Source organism: Dipteris shenzhenensis, chromosome 32 (assembly GCF_047967505.1).
Source record: "Dipteris shenzhenensis isolate YYH24624 ecotype China chromosome 32, Dip_SZ_1.0, whole genome shotgun sequence".
Classification (NCBI taxonomy): Eukaryota; Viridiplantae; Streptophyta; class Polypodiopsida; order Gleicheniales; family Dipteridaceae; genus Dipteris; species Dipteris shenzhenensis.
Genome location: NC_141627.1, coordinates 41,977,884 through 42,000,383, shown reverse-complemented (window position 1 = coordinate 42,000,383; position 22,500 = coordinate 41,977,884). Strand labels below are relative to the sequence as shown.

Below are 22,500 nucleotides of genomic sequence, written 5' to 3'. Positions count from 1 at the left end.
CCGGCATAATCAGATTCTGTATAACCCTGCACTTTTGCATCTTGACTGCCGAAACATATACACAGGTCCTGTGTACCCTTCAGGTATCTCATGACACCTTTCACTGCATCCCAATGCTTCCTGCCAGGTTTAGCCATGTATCTACTAACCACTCCCACTGCAAACGCAATATCAAGCCTGGTTGCAACCATAGCATACATGAGACTGCCACACGCTGATGCATACGGAATCTTTGACATCTCAGCCCTCTCGGCATCTGTCTGAGGGCTGTCCAAAGCACTGATTTTCACATAAGGAGGCAATGGAGTACCAATACTCTTCCCCCCCTCCATGTGAAATCTCTGCAAGACCTTGCCAATGTATTCTTTCTGAGACAAGTATAGCAACCGCTTTTCCCTATCCCGAAGTATCCGCATGCCCAGTATATGGTTGGCATCACCAAGATCCTTCATATCAAAGGTTTGGTGCAATCTTTTCTTCAAGGCATTGATCTCCTTATGAGATTTTCCAGCAATCAACATATCATCCACATACAAAATGAGGATCAGTAAACTGCCATCTGAAGCTTTCTTGGTATACAAGCAGTGATCAATGTCACTTCTCCTATAACCTTGGATTCGCATGAATGTATCAAACTTATGATACCATTCTCTGAGGGCCTGCTTAAGACCATAAAGACTTTTCTTCAGTCTGCACACAAGCTTCTCCTTTCCCTTCACTGTAAAACCTTCTGGCTGCTGCATAAAAATCTCTTCATGTAAATCACCATGAAGAAATGCCGTCTTGACATCCATTTGGACCAAGTCCATATCTGCATGTGCAACCAATGCTAATACAGTTCTGAGAGTTGTCATCTTAACGACAGGAGAGAATATCTCATCAAAGTCAACACCATATTCCTGCTTGAACCCCTTGGCAACCAGTCTGGCTTTATGCCTTGGCTTTTCACCAGGTGTGACCTTAAGTCGATAAACCCATTTGCATGGCAGTACCTTCTTACCAGTAGGCAAGGATACCAATTCCCAAGTGCCATTCTTGTGAAGACTGTCCATTTCAGACTTCATAGCAAGATCCCATTGAACCTTGTCTGCCCTCTGCCTAGCCTCTCTGTAGCATGAAGGCTCTCCACAATCAGTGAGCATCAAATAATCAATGCCTGGAACAAATCTTTCTGGCTGCCGCGTCGGTCTGGTTGACCTTCTAACCCAATGACCATCGTCTTGAGCTGGCTGTCCAGCCTGTTCATCACCCAGATAAGGTGGCTGTCCCATGTCTCCTGGCTGCATTTGCATGTCAGGAAGATCACCTAACTGTGCCTCATCCATTGGGATGTCTTCTGCCATACCTGGCTGTCCATTAGGACCTGCTGCAGCATCATTTAATGGCTGGTTATGCTGCTGTTGTGGCTGATTTACAGCCTGTCTGTGTTGCCCATGATGCCTGTCATCATCAATAGTTACTTTTAAAGGTCCCTGCTGTACAACAGGTTCCTTGAACATGATGGTTTCATCAAACACGACATCATTGCTGCGTATAAGCTTTCTGTTCTTGGGATCCCAAATCCTGTAGCCCATCTCACCTTTGTCACCGTAACCTAGGAATATGCATTTAAGAGACTTTGGATCCAGTTTAGTTCTGTCCTCCCTGCGTACATGCACATACGCGACACAACCAAAGACCCGTAGGTGTTTGTAAGACGGAGGCTTACCCGTCCATGCCTGTTCAGGCACACCGCCACATAGTCTCTTGTTTGGTGACCTATTAATAAGGTGCACAGCTGTCTTTACAGCTTCAGCCCAAAATGTGTGGGGCAATGCAGCATGTGACCATGGATCTGACTTTCTCTTGAATGGTCCTGAACATTTTTTCAGCGGTACCATTCTGTGGAGGATCATATGGTGCAGACAACACCCTTTGAATACCCTTTGCCTCACAGAATTCTTGAAACTCTTTGGACAAATACTCTCCACCATTGTCAGATCGTAAAGCTTTCAGTTTATTGCCTGTCTCATTTTCGACCAGTGCAACAAACTTAGTGAAAGCCTTGAACGTATCACTCTTCTTTTTGAGTGTAAACCCACACTTTGCGGGTGGCGTCATCTATGAATGACAGTATGTACTTAGAACCTCCTAAAGAGAGTGTAGGCATCTCACACACATCTGTATGTACAAGCTCCAAGAGCTGTAATTTCTGATCTGACCTTCTCTTATGACTTGACGACCGTAGAGACAAAATTCACATTTCTTTAAATCTGAAAATTTTAGACTCGGCAAGTAACCAAAATGAGCCAATTGCTCCATTCCCTTAATACTCATATGGCCAAGCCGGCTATGCCACAATGAAATCTTTGGCAGCTCGGCGGCATTTACATCGGAATGCGGACAATGTCCAGCATGAAGTGAATACAAAGTATCAACCTTAGGACCCCTGGCAATAGCCATTGCCCCTTTGCTGATTTTCCATTTCTGACTGCCAAAGGTGGTCTGATAACCATCGTCATCCAATAAACCTGTGGAAATCAAGTTCTTCTTCACTTCAGGGACATGCCTGACTCCTTTGAGCATTAACTGTTGGCCATTTTCAAGAACAAGCCTGACATCACCTATGCCAATGATCGAACATGCATGGTTATCACCAAGAAAGACAACTCCCTTCTGCCCTCCTGCATATCTGACAAACAGATCTCTGTAGGGTGTAACATGAAAGGAAGCACCTGAATCTATAATCCAGGAAAGCATATCTGATCCATCACCAGCATGAAGTGTATGAGCCTCCAGTGAAGAGGTGAAACATATCTCACGTCCACTGTCACTGTCACTAACATAAGTAACATGCAGCTCCTCTTTTTCCTTGCCCTTAGACTTGCCTTGAGTCTTGCCTTCTTTGGCTCTCAGGTCGTTCTTCTTTTGAAAACACTTTTTCTCAATATGTCCCTTCTTGCCGCAATAGTTGCATACAAGATCACTTTTAGAGCGGGACTTGCTCCTCTCTCTTTCTTTGTAGTTTCCACGTGTCTTGGACCTGCTGCGTGCATTCAAAGCATTCGACTTCCCAACAGCATTGTTCTTTCTATTCATCTCTTCCTGTAGAAGAGCACTCTCCACATCTGCAAATAACAGAATGGCATTTGAGTTGCTGGTAGAAGTCCTGAATGTGTCCCATGACTCAGGTAGAGAACATAGGATGAGTGTAGCTTTCAGCTCATCATCGAGCTTCAACCCCTGGTTGATCACCTAGCTGAATATGCTGTTAAACTCAATAATATGAGTGGACATAGGTGTCCCCTCCTTCATTTGAAGACCAACAAGCTTTTTCAGCCAGTAAGCTTTTCCCGTGGCACTTTTCTTGGCATAAGTATCCTCAAGATGTTTCCACATCCTCCACGCAATAGGTTCATCCCTGATGCCTACAACCAGTGAATCAACAACTGTAAGCATAATGGTCGACATGGCCAAGTTGTCCATCTTCTCCCACTGCTCATCAGTAACGTTGGAGGGCTTAACACCCTTCTCCTTTATAGGCTTGTACTGGTCCTTCTGCATCAGCACATTGTAGCATTGTGTCCTCCATATGTCGTAGTTTTTAGCTCCTTCGAGCTTCTTTATCTGGAACAAGGACGACACGTCGCTGCCGGAACTCATGGTAAAGAAAGTAGAGTTTGTTCCTCAATGGAACCGCCTGACTCCCTGTAGGCGTGCAATTAAGCACCAGTCACTCCAAGAAAATTCTTCCGCAGCGGAAGTACGATCAAAAGTGAACTTGGTACTGTTTCAGTGGCATAAAACCAACTGAAAGTCTTTCTCCCACTTGCTGCAGAAACAGTACACAAAGCTGTTCCTGTCTTTTTCGCTGGCGAAAGTGCGGTACGGCTGCGTCAAATCGCTCCAGAAAAATCCCAGAACTGATATAATAAAAAACAGCAGTACTTTTTGACTTTTTTGATAGTCAAATATGGTCAAACCTGCTGTTTGACAGTCCCGGACTGTCAAAAAACAGTAAATCTCTGATTTTTTGATGAAAATCCCTGATTTTAGACCTCCATATGCTCCAGAAACTTCCCCCCCAACTGAATTTACAGTTTGGAAGTGAGGTGGCTCAAAAGCCCTTTGAATGCATGAAGAAAATCAGAGATTTGACCTCCAATCTGGAAAAGATTGACCTTTGACCAAACACTGTAAGTCAAATTTGCACTTTCAAAGCATAGTAGTGCTCCACGAGATAGTCTAATGCATGTAGAGTGCTCCCACTTGACAGATTGCCGGTCAGGCAACAAAAGCCCCAAATTTGACGAAAGTCAAACTTGGTCAAAATCGACCAAATCTGTACCAAATGTGGTTGTACTTTCAGCAACAAGTTAAAGCATATGTCCCACGCACAATAGCATCAAAAGCCCCTTGAATTGACGGCACATTCCGTGCATTAACACAGTATATGGCATCAAGTGCTACTGCTCACAAGGCATGTGACTGCACGTCCATTGACTTGCGTTCAAAAAAGCATACGCTGCATATGTCAACACAGATTTGACCAATGCATATACCAGTGCCAACACTGTGTACAATCACTGGCCAAGTGATAAGACCTGTCTCAACACTGTTTGCGGCATAAGCTAAGCCTCAGTGCGAGTGTAAGCCCTGCCCCAAGTAGAACACCTGTACGTGCAAGTTTGCAGTACGAGGTACGAAAATGAAAGGACAGGAATGAAAGTACGATGTAAATCAACAAAGTACCTGGCTCATATGCCAATGGTGAAGTACAATGTTGTCCCGTGGACAACGAATAAACAGTAAAAATTCCTCCTCAATGTATGAGCCCAGTGAGACTCAAAGATCCTCCTCGATGTGCGGGAAAGCACAAAAATAAAAATCTGCTGTCGAAGTGCAAGAAAATACAGCAATGTGTGCCCTTGCACAGGATGCACCCGTACCCTGCGTACCTTTGCACGGTACCCTGCCTGTTGGCTGTACTTGTACGGAGTACTTGCTGCTGTACTATGCACTCGACTTTCGTGCAAAACAGTACCTTCGAAATGTGTATTTGCAGAGAGATTTTCGTGGCTGAATGCTCGAGCTTGCGCGTAGCACGCTGTTGACGTCAAGTACAGCAGTTGCTGTACCAGATTCCGCGAGGAGGGGATGGGCCAGTCGGCTGGCTGCCGACTGGCTGTCGGCCGGCTGCTGGCCGACAGATGGTCGGCCGGTTTCGGCCGACTGTCGGCCTGGTATGGCCGACAGTGGTCGGCCGGTTTCGGCCGACTGTCGCTGCCCTCCTCAAGCAGCAAGCGAGCTGCTGGGTGCAGCTCGCGCACGCGGCTGTAGCTGTTCATGGATGCGCGTCGCCTCGAGACCTGCGTCGAAAGCTGAGAGATGGCGTCCTGATTTTCACGAAGAAGATCCCGCGACGAAACTAGTCCCAGCCCCTTGGCTGAGGGAGATGGCGCGGTGGAAAGCCCATGAGGATGGAGGATGAGGGGAGGGGAGAGAGCCCGTTGGCTCTGATACCAGTTGACGGAGAACCGGAGTGAGTAGGAGTAGGGAGTGAGGAGACACACACACAGTAGTCACACACTAGTGGGTGGGGATAAACAATGAGTGGTACCTCCCCAAGTACACACACTAGTATATATATATGTGGATAAGACTAGGACCACTAAGTACCTAAGTACAATGTGTACTTAGCGTACTTAGTAGTACTAGAATAAAAACTGTTACAGGGTGGCCAGTGCCTTTACCCCAACAGGCACAACCAAAGAATTTGCACAAGGTTCGTAGTTTCTTGGGTTTGTGTTCCTACTACTGAAACCCCGAAGGCTTGAAAAACCACTCGCTCTGGAAAGACAGCAATTACACCTTCATTTGCTATGAAACCTCCTTCGAAAAGACACTCTCATTTGCTCTCCCTCTCTCAACAGATACACTAGGGCCGAGGACAATCGTCGGGCTGGACCCTCCCGAAGGTTTTTATTCATCAGAGAAAGAATGGAGTACATGAGTTCAGCGTGCAAGCTGTTCATATAAAATCCAAACATCAATTCCCATTACATGAGCTCTCAGGCTCCCCTTCTTGGCAACAAGCCACTTGTCAATTTCTACATTACTTTCCTAATTACATGCCACTAAGGGCAACTCTGGAGTCTTCGAAGCACTTGGTCACGCGAACCGCCTCCTAAATTCTTGTTAGGCTCCATTGCGCTTAGGAAAATAACTCTTCCTAGTACCTGCAAGCGCACCACCATGGCACCCATTAATTGTTAGCGCTTTGCATGCAAATAACACACTGTGGACTAATTTTAGTCACGGTGGGCGTCCTCACTGAACACATGTGCATACATAACAAATATAAAAATATATATTTATTCTCTGGTTGACCGAAAGTCAACGCTCTTGATCATAATTAAGAGGCTTTGACCAAGGGTCGAGGCACCTTAATTATAGTCAAGTCTCTCCAACGGAAGTTGGCACATCTTGGTTAACCGTAGTTAACCCTCTTGACGCATGCTAAGTCTCGTTGACCGAAGTCAACATTCTCTCACTGTAGTCAACTCTGTGGTTCTCTGGTTAACCGCAGTTAACCCTCTTGGTAATGAACCAAGTCTCCCCGACCGAAGTCATGTTTACTTGATCAGAGTCGAGTATCTTTGACCATAGTCAATTCTTTGACCATTAAAAGAACTCTTTGACCATAGTTAACACACATAAAAACTCTTTCATTATAATCAGATAAATGGTCAACTGTACTTTGACTTAGGATATTTACATTGTGGTGACATCCCCTCGGCTACTATTCAATTGACCTCAACCGAAAAGCTTCCTTGTAAACATCCAAAAGCTATGGATGATCGGACAACATGTCTTCATACATCCACTTGGCATCCAATGCCGTTTAATTCTTGAATTTTATAAGATACTTGTAAAACTCGTTGCCCTGAGGGCCTTTGCGTACAGTATGGTACACAATCTGCTCTAGCTAAAGGACCTCCTCCAGCTCATCGACTTCTCGTGGATCCTCTGATACTGGCTCTGTAGGCTCTGGCCCCTGGAATTTCTTTAGAAGACTCACATGGAATGCATTGTAAATCCTCCAATGCTCTGGCAATGCCAACCTGTATGCAACCTCAATTATTCTTTCTGTAACCCTGAAAGGGCCATAATATCTCGAAGATAACTTTGCATACACTTTCTACTTGCCTTTAAACTTGCGGAGCCTAGCTTTCTCGAACTTTAAAAGTACCCAATCCCCTTCCTTGAGATCTAACTGTCTCCTATGCTTATCTGCAGTTCTTTTATGTTTCTCTTGAGACCTTTCAATTGCTGTCCGGACTTGGCTATAAGCTGTCTGGAGGTCTCTCACAAACTGATCAGCTGCTGCGAATATTTCGTCCTTAGTCCTTAGGATAGGTGGCAGAATCACTTTTCCATAGATGACCTCAAAGGGGGCTTTCCCTGTAGAGCTGTGTACTGTATTATTATAAGCAAACTCTACCAATGGTAGGTACTTTTCCCAGTCTAAACCTTGGTCACCCACATAGCATTTTAGCATATCCAATGCTGTCGAATTTGCTACTTCACTTTGACCATCTGTTTGGGGATGGAAAGAAGAAGAAAAATTCAGATTCGTCTCCATATTATCAAATAAAGCTCTCCAAAATAGACCGGTCATTCTGGGATCTCGATCACTAACAATGGACTTAGGCATACCATGGTGCTTAAAGATCTGTGCCATGAAAAGCTTAGCCATATGATCTGTCTTTATGGTTTTGCGAACCGGAACGAAATGAGCTTGCTTGCTGAATCTATCAATGATAGTCCAAATCCCATCATTCCCTGACTTTGATCTTGGAAAATCAAAAATGAAGTCTATTGTAATACTTTCCCACGGTGCCTAAGGCACGGGAAAAGGCATAAGTAGGCCAGGTGCCTTTCGTCTATCATACTTCACTTTCTGACACGTAAGGCATTCAATAACAAATTGATGTATAACTTTCCGCATCCCTGGCCAAAAGAATTACCTCTCTAGTGCTAGAGTTGTTGCTGTAATTCCTCTATGTCCAGCATAGGGAGGTGCATGGCATTCCTCCAAAAACTTTTTCCTCATCTCCTGGGTGATGCATAGGCAGTCATCTTTCATTAGATACCCATCTTTCAGGAAATAGTGACTGGTGGACTGCCCCTCTTGCATTTGCTGTAAAATCTTGCCAAAATCTACATCATTAGCATATTGCTCCCTCATGTCTTCCAGGTCCTGGTGATAAGCAATAGTCACATTGTTGACCTGGGGTCTTCGGGACAAGGCATCTGCCACTCTGTTCCGAATTCCTGGGGTATGGACAATCTGAAAATGATACATTGACAGCATATTTGCCCATTTCATATGCTTCTCGGAAAGTTTTGTCTGAGTTAGAAAATACCTCAAACTTTGGTGATCTATTTTAACAGTAAAATCTGCACCCAAAAGATAGTGCTTCCATGTGTTCACAGCATGAACTACAGCCAACAATTCTTTTTCATAGATTCCCAAATATCTTTCAACATCACGCAATCTTCGGCTCTCGTATGCTTCTACATGTCCATTCTGATGTAATGCAACCCCAACACACTCTCCACAAGCATCGCAATCAACATCAAAAGGTTGATAAAGATCCGGGACTACAAAGATAGGCTCTGTAGTCAACTTTTCCTTGAGTGTATTGAATGCTTTCTTCTGTAATATTCCCCATGTAAAGGCTGCATTTTTCTTAGTAAGGTCATGTAATGGAGCTGCGATATCAGCAAAATGCCTAATGAATCTCCTGTAATAAGAGCAAAGTCCCAAAAAACTACAGACTTCATGCACAGTTTTCAGCTCAGGCCATTCTTGGATGGCTCGGATCTTTGCAGGATCCATCTGTATCCCATTCTTGGATATTATATGCCCCAGATAATGGATCATTCACTTTTCTTGCTATTGGCAAAAAGCTGATGATTTCGAAGTTCTTGAAATACCAAAGCAAGATGTTCCCTGTGCTCTTCTTCAATCTTTGAAAAGACTAGGATATCATCAAAAGAAAGTACCCATGAAATGCCTGTACTTTCGGAAGATGTGATCCATCATTCTATTGAACGTGGCTGGAGCATTTGTCAACCCAAAAGGCATCAATAAGTATTCATACAACCCGAATGTAGTACGAAAAGCTGTCTTATGCACATCTTGTCGTTGTATCCTGACTTGATGATAGCCACTCTTCAAGTCTATCTTGCTGAAAACTATTGGTCCTTTGAGCTGGTCAAGCACATCATCTATGCGTGGTATCGAGAATCTATTTTTGATGATCATCTTATTCAATGCACGATAATCAATGCACATTCGAAAAGAATCATCTTTCTTCTGTACTAGAAGTACTGGTGAGCAAAAAGGAGACGAGCTGGGCTGAATCAACCCTTTGGACAGCAAGTCCTACACCTGAGCCATAATCTCCTCTCTCTCAGTCGCACTGACTCTATAAGGTGGTCTATTTGGTGGCTCACTACTAGGCATTAACTCTATCTGATGATCCTCTAGTCTCTCTGGGAGAAGTTAAAGCATCGGAAAAGCAATCTTTAAAGTTTACAAGAAACTGAATTTTATCTTTGTTTGCATCATTCATTTCAGCATGCATATCATTCTCTTTTTCTTTTACAAAAACCATGTACGCGGAAATTGCAGACTTTATTGCTTTACCACATGTAACATCAGATACAATGGGGATAGTCTCCCTTTATTCCTAGCAACTAAACGCTGGTTTTTCCCCCTATGGATAAAACTCAGCACCCTCTCAGGGTATTCTATTGTTACTTCTTTCGATGGAACCATGGTGTACCAAGTACAACATCATGCTGCTTAAGAGGAGAGATTAAGAAGTCCCCTTGATCTACATAGCTCTGCACATGGACACGAAGCTTTCCAATCAAAGAAGTAGCTTGCACTAGATTCCCTTGGAACATTTGATCAGCATCAAGAGCTCTATCTAGCTCTTCAGTTTTTATCCCTAATCTCAGGGCTAAATCTTCATATATGAAATTGTCTGTAGACCCTGGATCAAATAGGATTAATGCTTGCTGATCTCTTATCTTTCCCCATGATAGCAAAAGCCCTTTTTCCTTTGGGTCTAAGGTACTCCCCAAAACATCTGGGACTGCTCCCACCATTGGCCTCGGTGGTACTTGTGGCTTTTTCTGCTCCTTAGAACCCGAAGGCTTCTCAGGGCACTGGGCAGCCATATGCCCCTCTTTCCCACACTTAAAGCCTTTCCCATCTCTGCGGAATTCAGCTATCTGTTCAGGAGTGAATGGGGATTTGCCTTTATATGACTTTGAAAACTGAGTACCCCTCGGCTTCTAAGGCTGAAACCCTTTCTTTTCAACCTTGGGAAACTCTTTCTTTTCTGATTTTGAAAAATCAGTTTTCTTTCTTTCAGCACGTCCTGCATGCAAGGATAGTATTGTGGATGGATAGCCGGAAAGGGTGAACAAATGGGTGGAGGAATACTTGAGGCACTTTTTGTTAGATGGTTGGCACTTGCTGAATTTTGCTACAATTGAACCAAGCATCTTTCTAAAGCCTGTTTCAGGCAATGTATGGATGCAAGGTTGGAATGCCCTCTTCAATTGCAGACATGGATGTGAAACATCAGCAAGCATGGAATGGTTTGGAAAGGATGGATGCCCTTCTGCAGTTGGCTAAAAGGAATATGCAGGATGCCCAAGCCAAGCAGAAGAAGTATGCGGATGAACATAGGAGATATCTATCTTTCAAAGAGCGGGATTATGTGCACTTGTGTCTCCATAAGAACCGTTATGCCTCGCTAAAAGGAAATACCAATACAAAGCTTGCTCATAGGTATTACGGTCCTCACACAACCATCCACAAGGTTGGAGAGATAGCGTATCAATTGGAGCTACCCAGTACCTCCAAGATCCATGACGTTGTTCATATATCCTTTGCTGAAACCACGTGGGACAACATGTACATGTCCTACCTGAGTTGCCACCCATGGATGAGGAGGGTCATATCCTCTATTTTCCCGAGCGCATCGTGGGTTTCAAAGATCGAGTACTCTGCAACAGGGTATACATTGAGTACCTCATAAGATGGAAAGGGCTTCCGAGGATGGACAGTCATGGCAGCTAGAGAGTATTCTCCAGGAGTACCCCTATCTTTTACCAGGCTGATCAGCATCACTTTGATGTCCCAGCACCCTTGCGTAACAGCCGGTACATGTAATTTTGAGGGCAAAATTCTATGGGAAGGGATGGCTGTAATGAAGGGGCAAAAAGGGCTACTTTAATGGCCCTTTTAGTGGGAAATGTCGAGGGACTATATAAGTCTCCATCCACTACTCATTGTACACCTTTTGTTGTGGCATCTAATCCTATCTACTCCCTCCTCCTTCCTCCTCCTTGGAGCCTACTCTCTCTCTCTCTCTCTCTCTCTCCTTCCTTCTCTCCCTTCCTCTCCTCAATCCCCCTTTCTCCAAACTGACATTCTTTAAAAAAAAGGAAATGGACCTTGATAACTAAACCATATGGCTATGCTGGCTACTGCAGACCAAAATTGGTGCAAGGAGGGCTTAACTAACTGGATAGAGGGTAAATATCCGAAATTAAAGCAGCAGTAAGAAAGCTCTGTAGGCAAAAGTATTAGACATATTTTGGTGAAATCCTGAATAGGCAATGGACTTCTATAGGAAGAGAAAATATCGTGCCATATGCGCAAGAATGCATGAAAAAGGGTCTCCCATGTTCAAAAGGAGCTTATAAAGGCTGTGTCTCATAACTAAAAAATGGTAGAGAGGTTAGAGACCAGATACACATCTCTTGCAATGCGATGCAAGTTAAGGGTAAAGGAGGGCAAAAGATAATTTAGTGGGTCGATGCCAAAGAACCTCTACAACCTTTTGCAGCAGCCAGCCTAACAGCTTGGTGTTACACCAAAGAAACTTACTGTAAAGGCCCATGGACACATATATGTGTCCACGGGCAAGATTCTTGACTGTCCCTAGGTCCTATTCCATTTCATCTCTCTCTCTCTCTCTCTCTCTTCACCATATAAGTCCCCCTTTGAAAAATGTCGTAAAAGACCAATGGGCATGATTTCAAAGTAAAATGTTGACTGTCTCCAGGGAAAGATGAAGAGACAATTTCTAGTGTTCCAAGTGACAGAATCGCACAAGCAAAAGGAACAAGATTGATCAACCAAAGCAAATCTCCAGCATCAGCAAAGGAAACTGCAGGTCAGCTGAGAGGTCATAAGTATTGACCTCAAGTTTGAAGTTTCACTAGAAAGGAAGGATTAGATCAGAGATTTAAGGAATAACAATGTGCCATATATAGACTAGTCATCACAGCTATGGAACTGTGCATGTACAAAGCAAGCAGTAACTGCTACCGCCATGCCAATGGCCAAGCCGTTGTACATCATGCGCTCTTCATTTGTCTCAATCTTGCAAATTAAAACAATAGTATACTCTCCTCAAAATCAGCTCTCTCATTCACAACGTTTATGAACTTAGGAAAGATGGTCAACCTGGCAAGGTATTGTACGCTACTGAATGCAAGCGTATAGTAGCCGTATGGTGTTCTTGTTCGCCTGCACAAACTTCATACAATCTGGAGAGCACTACTGCAACTGCATGACTTAGATCTGGTAACATACCCAGTTCAGGAAGAAATTGTGATATAGCATCAAACCCTTTTATCGGGGGGCGGGGAGGGGGGGGGGGGTGGGGGTGGCTGGTTGTAGAAATGTACAAGCAACAGCTGAATCTTATAGGTAATAATCACACGTACTTAGAGAGCCCTCCCATGTGCCAGAGGGTATCGTACAGACGTGGGTGCACTGCAATAGTTCATGAGTATGAAGACCACAATCCTCTCTGCCAAACACAAGCTACAAAAAAATTGCCACTCAGCTAATTGTAGTCCGTGAGTATTGATGCAACCAATAAACAAGTAACTGAATCAAAAAACTCATGCTCCTTTAGCATTACATATCTAGATGAATCCAGGAACATGCTCAAACTCATCCTCTAAAACAAAACACATAGTGCAGTTTCAATCTCATGGTAGTCACCATAGGTGAAAACCATAAACTCTATCACGAATAGCAGGGACTAGCTACTATGACATCCCCACTAACGTCACCAACGCCCAACAATGGGTGGAGACCATAGTATAAACATATGCTCTCACACATACAAATCCACACACCCACACATACCCGAGCATCCGTTTATACACATCTTTGTACTAAGTTTCAGTTGGCACCCCAGAAGACTCAGCTATGACAAAGGCTAGCACTAAAGGAGAAGGCTAATCTTCATTCAAGATATAAACTATTTGTGAAGACTACACGATTTCATTTTAGTCTCTCCCAAATGAGCATCTAAACCAAAAAAATGCTTAACAATATGGTTGATAGGGCACCGCACCACTTAAGATGGAAAGAATTTATCGCAATATCAACAAGCCGCAACATGGACGAAAACTTCACCAAGTCAAATTTGCATGTCAAGCTAAGACAACAAAAGCATATTATCAAGAACATGCCGAAAGTCGCCCTCTACAAACACAAACAATGTGCAGTTTCAAAGTCATGATCGTCAATGAAAAGGCTGAAAACCATTAGGTCCATCACACGCATGGCATGTACTAGCTACTATGACATCTCCACTTACATCATCAGTGCCCAACAATGGATGTAGACCATAGTATAAGCATATGCTCTCACACATAAAATTCACACACCCCACATACTCAAGCATTCATTTATACAAAGGTCTTCGTACTGAGTTTTGGTTGAGGTGGAGGGCAAACTCGATGTGACAAAGGCTACCACTAAAGGAGAAGGCTAATCAAAAAGTAGTCCACATTCTCTTCATTCAAGGTACAACTGCTTGTGAAGACTATACAATTTCATTTTAGTCTCTCCCAAACGAGCATCTAAGCAAAAAATGCTTAGACAGTCTGGCCGATAGGGCAACACCCCAATTAAGATAGAAAGAATTTATCGTAGTATCAGCAAGCCAAAACATGGACAAAACTTTGCACGTGAAATTTGCATGTCCGCTAGTAGTCAAAAGCATATATCTAGATGAATCCAAGAACATGCCCAAACTCATCCTCTAAAACAAAACACATAGTAGAGTTTCAATCTCATGATAGTCACTCATAACGTTGAAAACCATAAACTCCATCATGCATAGCAGGGCATCAGCTCCCGCTGAAGGGCAAACTCAGCCGTGACGAACGCTAGCTAAAGGAGAAGGCTAATCAAAAGTAGTCCATAATCTATTCAATGAAGGATGCATTAAAGAGCTGTCCCCAAGGCCAACTCCTTTGAGAGTGAACATGATAAGCATCCAGTCAGCTTACGAAGCACAAATATATTGGGGGCAAAATTGAAGGACTGCAGAAACAACACGCACCGCAAGTCTAAGGTTTGCATCATCTGGTGCTTTCAATTCTGCCAGTGTCAGGCTGGGCCGCCTAATTTTCCCCGTACGCCTTGTAAAAGCAACAGCCTGATAAAACACACAGATTCGATCGCACAAGTTAGGACCCTCTGCCATAAAATTAGGAGAAGAACAACAGAGGCTAACCCATTATATACCATAGAGCAGCCCTCAAAAGCGTGCACCAGAGACTTCTCGACCCGAACCTGCTGCAGCAGATCCCTCGATACAGGATTAGCGGCCGCAACATGACCCTCTATTGCAAGATGGTCGCAAGATGGATCCACCTATGCAAACAATAATGCACGTTTCAGCTCGCTCTCTCTCTCTCTCTCTCTCTCTCTCTCTCTTCCAGACAGAGAAACAGGAAAGGGATTTGTTCATCGATCAAATAGTTGCTAACGGTATGGCTCGTACCAGTCGAATGTCTCGGCACTCTGCTCCCCTAAAAGATGAAAACAATTAGCGTTCATTACTCGTCACACTCGAACTTGGAAGACCTGTCCCAGTCTATGTCTCCAACCACAACCTCCTCAAGGAACCAAAACCATAAGAAAAAAGGAAAACACTGAAGCGAAGGGGAGGCACCAAAATTGGCTGCAGCACGACAGACGGAGCCGACGTTCCCTGCGTGCTGAGTACCCACGAGTACAATCTGCACATTGTGGAGGGCTCCATGGTGGAGAGGGGAGGGGTCGGTGCGAGCACAGAGGAGGATAGGGCAGCATGGGCGAAGGCTGAAACGCCATAACCATGGGGATGGAGGTAGGGGAGGAGGCAGGAAGCTTAGAAGATTTGCATGCAAAATCGCGCTCATCTTCTTTTGCTCGTAAATGGAACTCAACTCTGACCAGTTCTTCTTCATCTTCATCTTCATCTTAATCTTACGAGTACTGAACCTGTGCTTTGCACTGGCAAAGATGGATGACCATCCTCAACCACTCCCCGTCTGAAGGTGGATCTTTTATTCTTAAATTGCTAATCAATTCACCTTACATACTTGGATTAGTCTTAACCCATGGCTGAGAGACCTTCCTTCTCAAGGTGACCTTCCATGTCCTCCATTCCATTGACCTTCTATCTCCTCCTTGCCCCTAAAGCTGCCTCTTGTCTTTCCACCTCCTCCCCCCTCCAAGCCTCCATCCAAGAGCTCCTTCTTTGTGACACGTGGCAGGCTCTTTTCCTCCAAGCTACCACATGTCCTCTCTTTTTTTTGGGGTGTCTATGGTTGACAAGGGAGGACAAGTACCACATCTCCTCAATGTATAGAATATAACATCACTACTCTGAGTATTCTGGCATTTCGAGGCACGCAGATCTCCAGCTTGCTCAAGCCACACAATAGCTACAAGCGACGCCTTCGTTTCTCGGGTCATGAGTATGTACCAGAGCCAATTGTTGCTTGAGAGAATTGCCAACGAATCAGCTCAAGAATGGCAATATAGGAGGCGGTGAAACAAAAGAGGTCAACAGATGCATGCAAGAGGAGGAGGACTGGACACGATAGCACACCAACTGTAATGGGTCGAAAATGGCAAGGTTGTGACCCTAAGGGGCAAATGATGTGCACTACTAGGAAAGGACACAGAGGAGGGAAGATGCAAGGAACAATTAGTCGAGCAAGGGAAGGTTAAGAAATTTTGCCACTACTTACAAATAGAGCAAGCTCGAACAAGATCTCAAAGGGGGAGGCGACACACAATGGAACACGGGACAAGATCAACGATAAGTTCGACTAAATTATAGAGTGTTAGTTATTTCAAGGTGAAGTTTCGTTCTTGCTTTTGCTAGACTTGCTTTTGAACGCTTGACATCAAAATTTAAAGAAGACGTGAATTGGAGCTATAAAAAAATACATAGGAATCAAACATATAGTAACACATCGTTGCACCATTAGCATCAACAAATTATTAAAATAGGCAACTCAAGATCTTACATCAATAAAGGGGATAAATCCCCTATCCTGCTCATCCATTCAAAAGAGTGACTTTGTATTGTGTTGATACATGTAGATATCTACATAATTCCTTCATATACCCCCTATTTATTTTGGAATGCTAACATTTATAAGAGTACATGTTAGTTCAACTAATTTAGATGCTACAATCCAAACTTACTAAAAGAAGACAAACAATAGTAAATGTACAAAGTATTGAAGACATCCCCACCTCTTGAACCTAAGTGGGATGGGTCCACTTTAGCCACCCTAGTAGACACCGCCCTTTGGTGTTAGTTGTACTTTTCCAACTCCTTCGTCATCTCCTTCCTTAATTTTCTTCCAATCATCCTCATGGGCCCAAGTAGACTTGCCTTCCCCATCCCTTGGTATCCTACATATTTGACCTTTTTGTGATTTAAGCACTTGAGATATCTTTGTCAACATCCGATAAGAGTCAAACTCATGCTCATTTTAACCCCAATGAGTTTAAAATACAAGATGGTGCCAAATGTCCTCCATTATTCTCTTGAATGGGGGTGCACAAAGTTGATGACCCTTTTTTGGGGCACAAAAAGAGTTTAATATATCTTGATCATAAAGATTTTTCAATGAGCTCCATATACATTTGACTCCCCAGGGTATGTTAACTCTGTGTCAACCTGGACTCAAGTAGCATAGAACGTGTGTGTGGAGTAACGGCAAAGCTTCGCTTGTACTCGTGTAAGGCTAGGAGTAATCTCTTTTAGGATCCAACATGCATTCTACATGCAAGTTCTACATGTATTTCCAACATACAACTCCTACATGTGCATTCTAGATGCAAGTTCTACATGTGTAGAGAGAAAGTCCTATAATTCCTACATGCAGAGAGAAGTGCTCCAACTTCTATAAATATCCCACGATGGAACGAAGTCCACACTCTTTTGAGTTGTGTGTTGAGTTCTATTTTGGTGTTTTATGCAATGTCTCCAAATGTTGATGCTCCCTTGCACTCTCAAAATGCTCAAATTGAACACATAAAACATTGATGCACTACCTTTAACACTTGTTCTTGTTGAACAACCCAAAGATGGAGACAAGTCTTACAAGAGGGTCAGCATGTTGATGAAGCAACTGGAGAGGGAGATGATGATGAAGAGGAAGGGTGTTACAACAAAAATGACAATGGCAATGGTGACTAGTCCATTGTATATGCCTTGAAGTAGTTATGTTTTTTGCTATTGTATATCCCAAGAAGTAGTGATGTTGAGTAGGCACAATTTTGCATGCAAGTCTATAATTTTGTAGTCACAAACAATTGGATAAAAATAATGTAATATAGACCTATAGACAAAAGGAAAATTAAAGCCCTAACCTTCCCTTGAAAATTTTGCCAACAAAAATCATCAAATGTTATCATTGAAATGCATTTCATAAAAATTGGTAGCATCTTTATTAACATCCATATAACCATCGATAGGGTCCCATAAATTTTATATTGACATCAGTAAAAGTGTTGTTTATATCCATCAATAGATTAGCATTGGAAAATAATGTTACATATTGAAGAAAATATGGAGGTATTTCCATGGAAATTTACATCGATAAATCTGTGGAGAATTAGTGTTAAGCATTGATGCTAATACATATGAAAATATCAATGCTTGAGAATAATATTGATCTTGATGAAACTATAGGTGTTGATACAGAAGAGGATGGATGCACTTGAAAGTGAGAGAGTGCATGTTCACTTTGTCGTTGTATAACTATACCAAATTTCCACTTTTTGGGGATATCATTGTACCAAAAAACTGCCCAACTTGTCAGTTCCTTTGACAAGTTAGTAAACCATAAGGACTATGAATTGCGTTTTACATGATTACATAAATATCGACAAATTTCAAAATTTCTATAAAAATACTCTTATATTTAGGCCTTTTTTTTGCATGCTTTTTTTCCATAATAATAGTGTCCAATAGTGTTTTTAATTATGATAAGCTTTTAAAAAGGAATATTCCATTTTGTTCTCATCTGTGCATAACACATTACCCACTTTGTATGAAATGGTAGCCTTAGAGTATTTGCTACATTTCATTTATGTGCTTGGAAAACGAGAGGTTGTGTTACCTGTGAGAGAAATATCTTAGGAAGGATAAAAAGATTCCCTTCTCCTCTATATTTGGGTAGAATCATGTACTAAAGTTGTAGCACTTGGAATCTCTTTCAATAATCTTGGAAGTTGTAGACTCCAAGGAAGGGGGGCTTGTGTCTTGAGTGTAGGAGGGTTCAACAAATGATGCATGTGTGTTGAGAGTAGGTGCCTTATGTGTTGAAAGTAGGAGGATTCAACAATGCAAGATGAGTAACTGCAACTTATTGACCAAAGGACCATGTGCACACAGAAGTTAACCTAATTAAATGTCTCATTCAAGATTAAAGGATCGCTCAAGTTCTCATGATTTTAGAAGGAAAGAATGGAGATTTTTTATAGCACTAGATGATAAACTTTGGCCAGATCATTGAAAAAAAGGTACTAAAATTTAGGAAGCCATAGTTCGACATATAAAATAGAATTTTCTAATGTGTTCATCAGAGCCTAAGACTTCATACGACTCTATAGTAGAACAACAACAATCAAGAATTAGTCTTGAGGATGGCCAAAAATACCAACTTTAGCAAAGCTCATCATGAATAACGAAGAAATTATTGACTCCTAAGGATGTTGGAAAACCAATAGCCTCTTAAACAAAATCATTGGTGATAGTTCATAAGAGCCTAAGCCTTCACACATTATCAATAGTCGAATGACAATAATCAAGAACTAGCCTTAAGGATGGCCAACCATCTTGTCACAAATATAAATTCATTAGGCTGATGCAACTTTCTTACATAGGCAGAATTTCCTATTACAAACCATCATCTTAGACAAGACATATCGAGAAGAATTTGATAGGCGTGGAAATATTCATGTGCAAGTTTCACACTTCCTTGAACTACTTTCCTCAAAGTCTCCTTTAGAGATCTCATACAAGCCTTTTAATTTCTCACTAGATATAATCAAATCATGTGAATATGTTAAATACATGCTTGCTTTTATTCATGACGTTTTATTTTATGTTTGTAGTGTTTCCCCACTTTGCTTCTCCATGCCACCTTATATGATAGGTCGTTAATCTTTGGACTATTAGTCTTGGAGTTTAATTTGAATCTCCATTCTATGAGATTTTCATGATGTAATCATATTCATCATAATTTTTTAATGGCATCACTCTGATGATTTTATAAGACTAATTTATATAGAACTATTTTTAAGTATGTGCATGTATTATTAAAATATTATGTTTGTCCATTAATTATTTCATGGGGACTTCACATATAGATAAAAATAATAGTTTGTTTTTTCTTTTCTTTTCACTTTCCTAGTTTTTGTTTTTTTCCAAGAAACACCAATGATAGTTTTTTGTGAATCTTATATCTTTTTTACATCAGAAACATATCTATCTTTCTCTAGGTATGCATTAGGGCTCTCTCTCTCTCTCTCTCTCTCTCTCTCTCTCTCTCTCTTTGCACCTCCCTCCTTCCCTCCATCCCTCCCTCCCTCCCTCCCTCTCTCTCTCTCTCTCTCTCTCTCTCTCTCTCTCTCTCTCTCTAATTATTTTATTCTAAAATATTAGCTTTATATTGCATACCAACTCTTTCTTGCATTATCCTTATTCATATTTACATTTCTATAAAGAGTTAAAAATGATGGAATTTCAAGGAGCCTTTTTTTCATTTTTTTGGCATATAAATCACGTTTTCTTAGCTAGTGGTACTATGAAATTCTTTTATATAAGCTTAAGTGATGCCTTGTGGTATACTCACTTGTATATTATGGTGATTATCATGATGATGATGGCATCAATAACCATGCACATTGCTTTGTGCATCAAGTCAGACAAAAGCTGAAAATTGTTTGCTTCTTGAGGAATTATTGCTTGGAGAAGGTGATAAGAATAAATAATAACTACCAAGACTAGGTGTGGGGATGACGGAGCTATCATGTTCAATTCTAGGAGAAGAAGTCTCTACAACACCATGCAATGAAGGGGTGCTAATGGATAAAGGTGGGGTGTCGATTGATGAAGGACAATGCTGGATCAAGGAGATACTTGATGGTGATGATAAATCATAGGGTGTCTCACTAGGTGGAAGAAAAGGATCATATTGCATAACATACCACTAAATATCTGGGTGAAAGAAGTGGAGATGATCCTCCAATCATGGTGGCAAGAAGCATGATAAACCCTAGAGTGACATCACGAGTAAGGACTATTGAAAAATATCAGCATGATGTGATGTCCATAGTCCCTAAAGTGTGTCACAGAGCTCATCACATGCCTACTTAGTATCAATGCTCGCAAATCATCGTAGCTACGAAGGAAAAATGATATGTATCTAATAAGGGTAGCATCTTGTTGTGGAGGTGGCATGCAAAGGCACACATCAATGATGGGAGATGGAATGTGAACAAATGCATCCATGAAGGGGTGTGGCACCATGCTCAAAATGCATAATAGTGTATGTGATGAATGCAATGACCCTCATGAGTACAAAAAAACTAGGAGAAGGTGGTACAAATAAACAAGTACAATGACTTGTGTGTGGGCCATTTTTGCCACTCATCTACTTGCAACTAGCCACTCTTGACTGTGTGGTGCTTTGTTGTTTATAGAAAGTTACGTAGCTGAGATTGAGTAGGTGTTGCTATGCCCCTTCTTTGTGTTCTTATTGATTCATGTGTTGGGACAAGTTCTAAGCTAGCAAAATCATGTTTCATCATTTGTCGCCGCTACTCCCTTACATTGTTCTTAACTGGGATTTCTTTTGGTTGATTCTGATGTTCCCTCATGCTTATATCTTCTATTTCCTACAATGGCAATATCATTGATCAACGATGTGCTTTGTGTATGAGGCTACTCTTGGATGTGTAGGTAGAGCTCACTGAGACAAGTTGAACGAGAGAAAGAGAGAGAGAGAGAGAGAGAGAGAGAGAGAGAGAGAGAGAGAGAGAGAGAGGTGCCTGCACAACCATTTCTTGCCCACCTTTTACATTGAGTGGTAGTTAGTGGCACATTACTACGTGAAATTTCAATTCAAAATGTTTGTTCATTTCCCACCCAAACCACTTGCCCTAGCATTGTCTGGGACATAGGTTGTTGGTCCATCTTACCATGCATATAGACATTACATAGCATTTTAGATAACATCATATTATTTATAAATTTTTAAGAAACAATATGCTTGTGCAACATGTGTTTTTTGAAACTTCAGAACTTGCAATGGTCAAGAAACTTACAATGGCCAAGAACAATTACTTGGAGAGATACGTTGATCATGGTTGGTATATGATGCTGAAGACTAAGTATTGTCAACACTTGATTCTCACTTTGTTGAAAGACAAGCTCCAAATGGCAGTTGGAAGTGATGGTGTAGCCTTGAGGTCAGATGTGATTAGATATAGGTTCATGATAGCCTATGTAAATATCACATTAAAGGCAAGCATGGACAAAAGTTATGAACAAGTGACAAGAAGTACTTTTTACAGGAAGTGCCAGATTTGGCATAGTATCTCTATATAGGTGATGCCTTACATGATTTGAAGTCTATATGGGATGCATTTGCAGATATCAAGGGTAGTGGGGTGAGCTCGGATCATCTACCTCTATAGAACCGCTACCTTCTCTTTAAGTATAGGTTCAAATTGAGAAGAGTCTACCGATAGCAGTTCCTCCCTTCCCTTCATCATGAGAGGTATAGTACCAATTTCTTCTTTTATCAATTACTTTAAGCCTACTCTCTAAACTAGGTCCAACTGCCTTGACTTCTTCAAATTTTAGGAAGGTGGGGGAGAGGAAATTAGCTCTCAACCAATGAGAAATGTCCTCACCTCTACTAGGATCAACCAATCATCTAACATTCAAAGTCAAGAAGGTAACATATTTATTTGGAATTCTTTTTTTGCCCTTTTTAAGCCCTGGGGTTAGGGCTATTTACCTGTGGGGCTACTTTAGCTTGGGGCTATCTTCTTTTGTTGTGCACCACAATAAAAGCTTTACCTTGACTAGTGTCCTC

At 42.0% G+C, this 22,500-nt stretch overlaps 1 protein-coding gene across 5 annotated transcripts in view; it reads right to left on the bottom strand.

The window, feature by feature from the left end:
• LOC147880776 (uncharacterized) overlaps positions 1-15,366 on the bottom strand; it is a 48,023-nt gene extending 32,657 nt beyond the window's left edge. Inside the window, exons 1-6 of one of the 5 annotated variants that reach the window (XM_087371088.1) lie at positions 15,057-15,366; positions 14,886-14,905; positions 14,675-14,755; positions 14,442-14,537; positions 12,805-12,904; positions 12,542-12,658 (exon numbers count right to left, since the gene is read on the bottom strand). In XM_087371088.1, coding sequence (XP_087227214.1) covers positions 12,542-12,658; positions 12,805-12,904; positions 14,442-14,537; positions 14,675-14,755; positions 14,886-14,905; positions 15,057-15,345 — 703 coding nt within the window. In that variant the 5' untranslated portion in view covers positions 15,346-15,366. Of the gene's footprint in view, positions 1-12,541; positions 12,659-12,804; positions 12,905-14,441; positions 14,538-14,626; positions 14,756-14,885; positions 14,914-15,056 lie in introns of all 5 variants that reach the window. The other 4 variants (XM_087371087.1, XM_087371091.1, XM_087371090.1 and 1 more) reach the window with 4 other exon arrangements.
• Between the last annotated feature and the right edge of the window lie 7,134 nt (positions 15,367-22,500).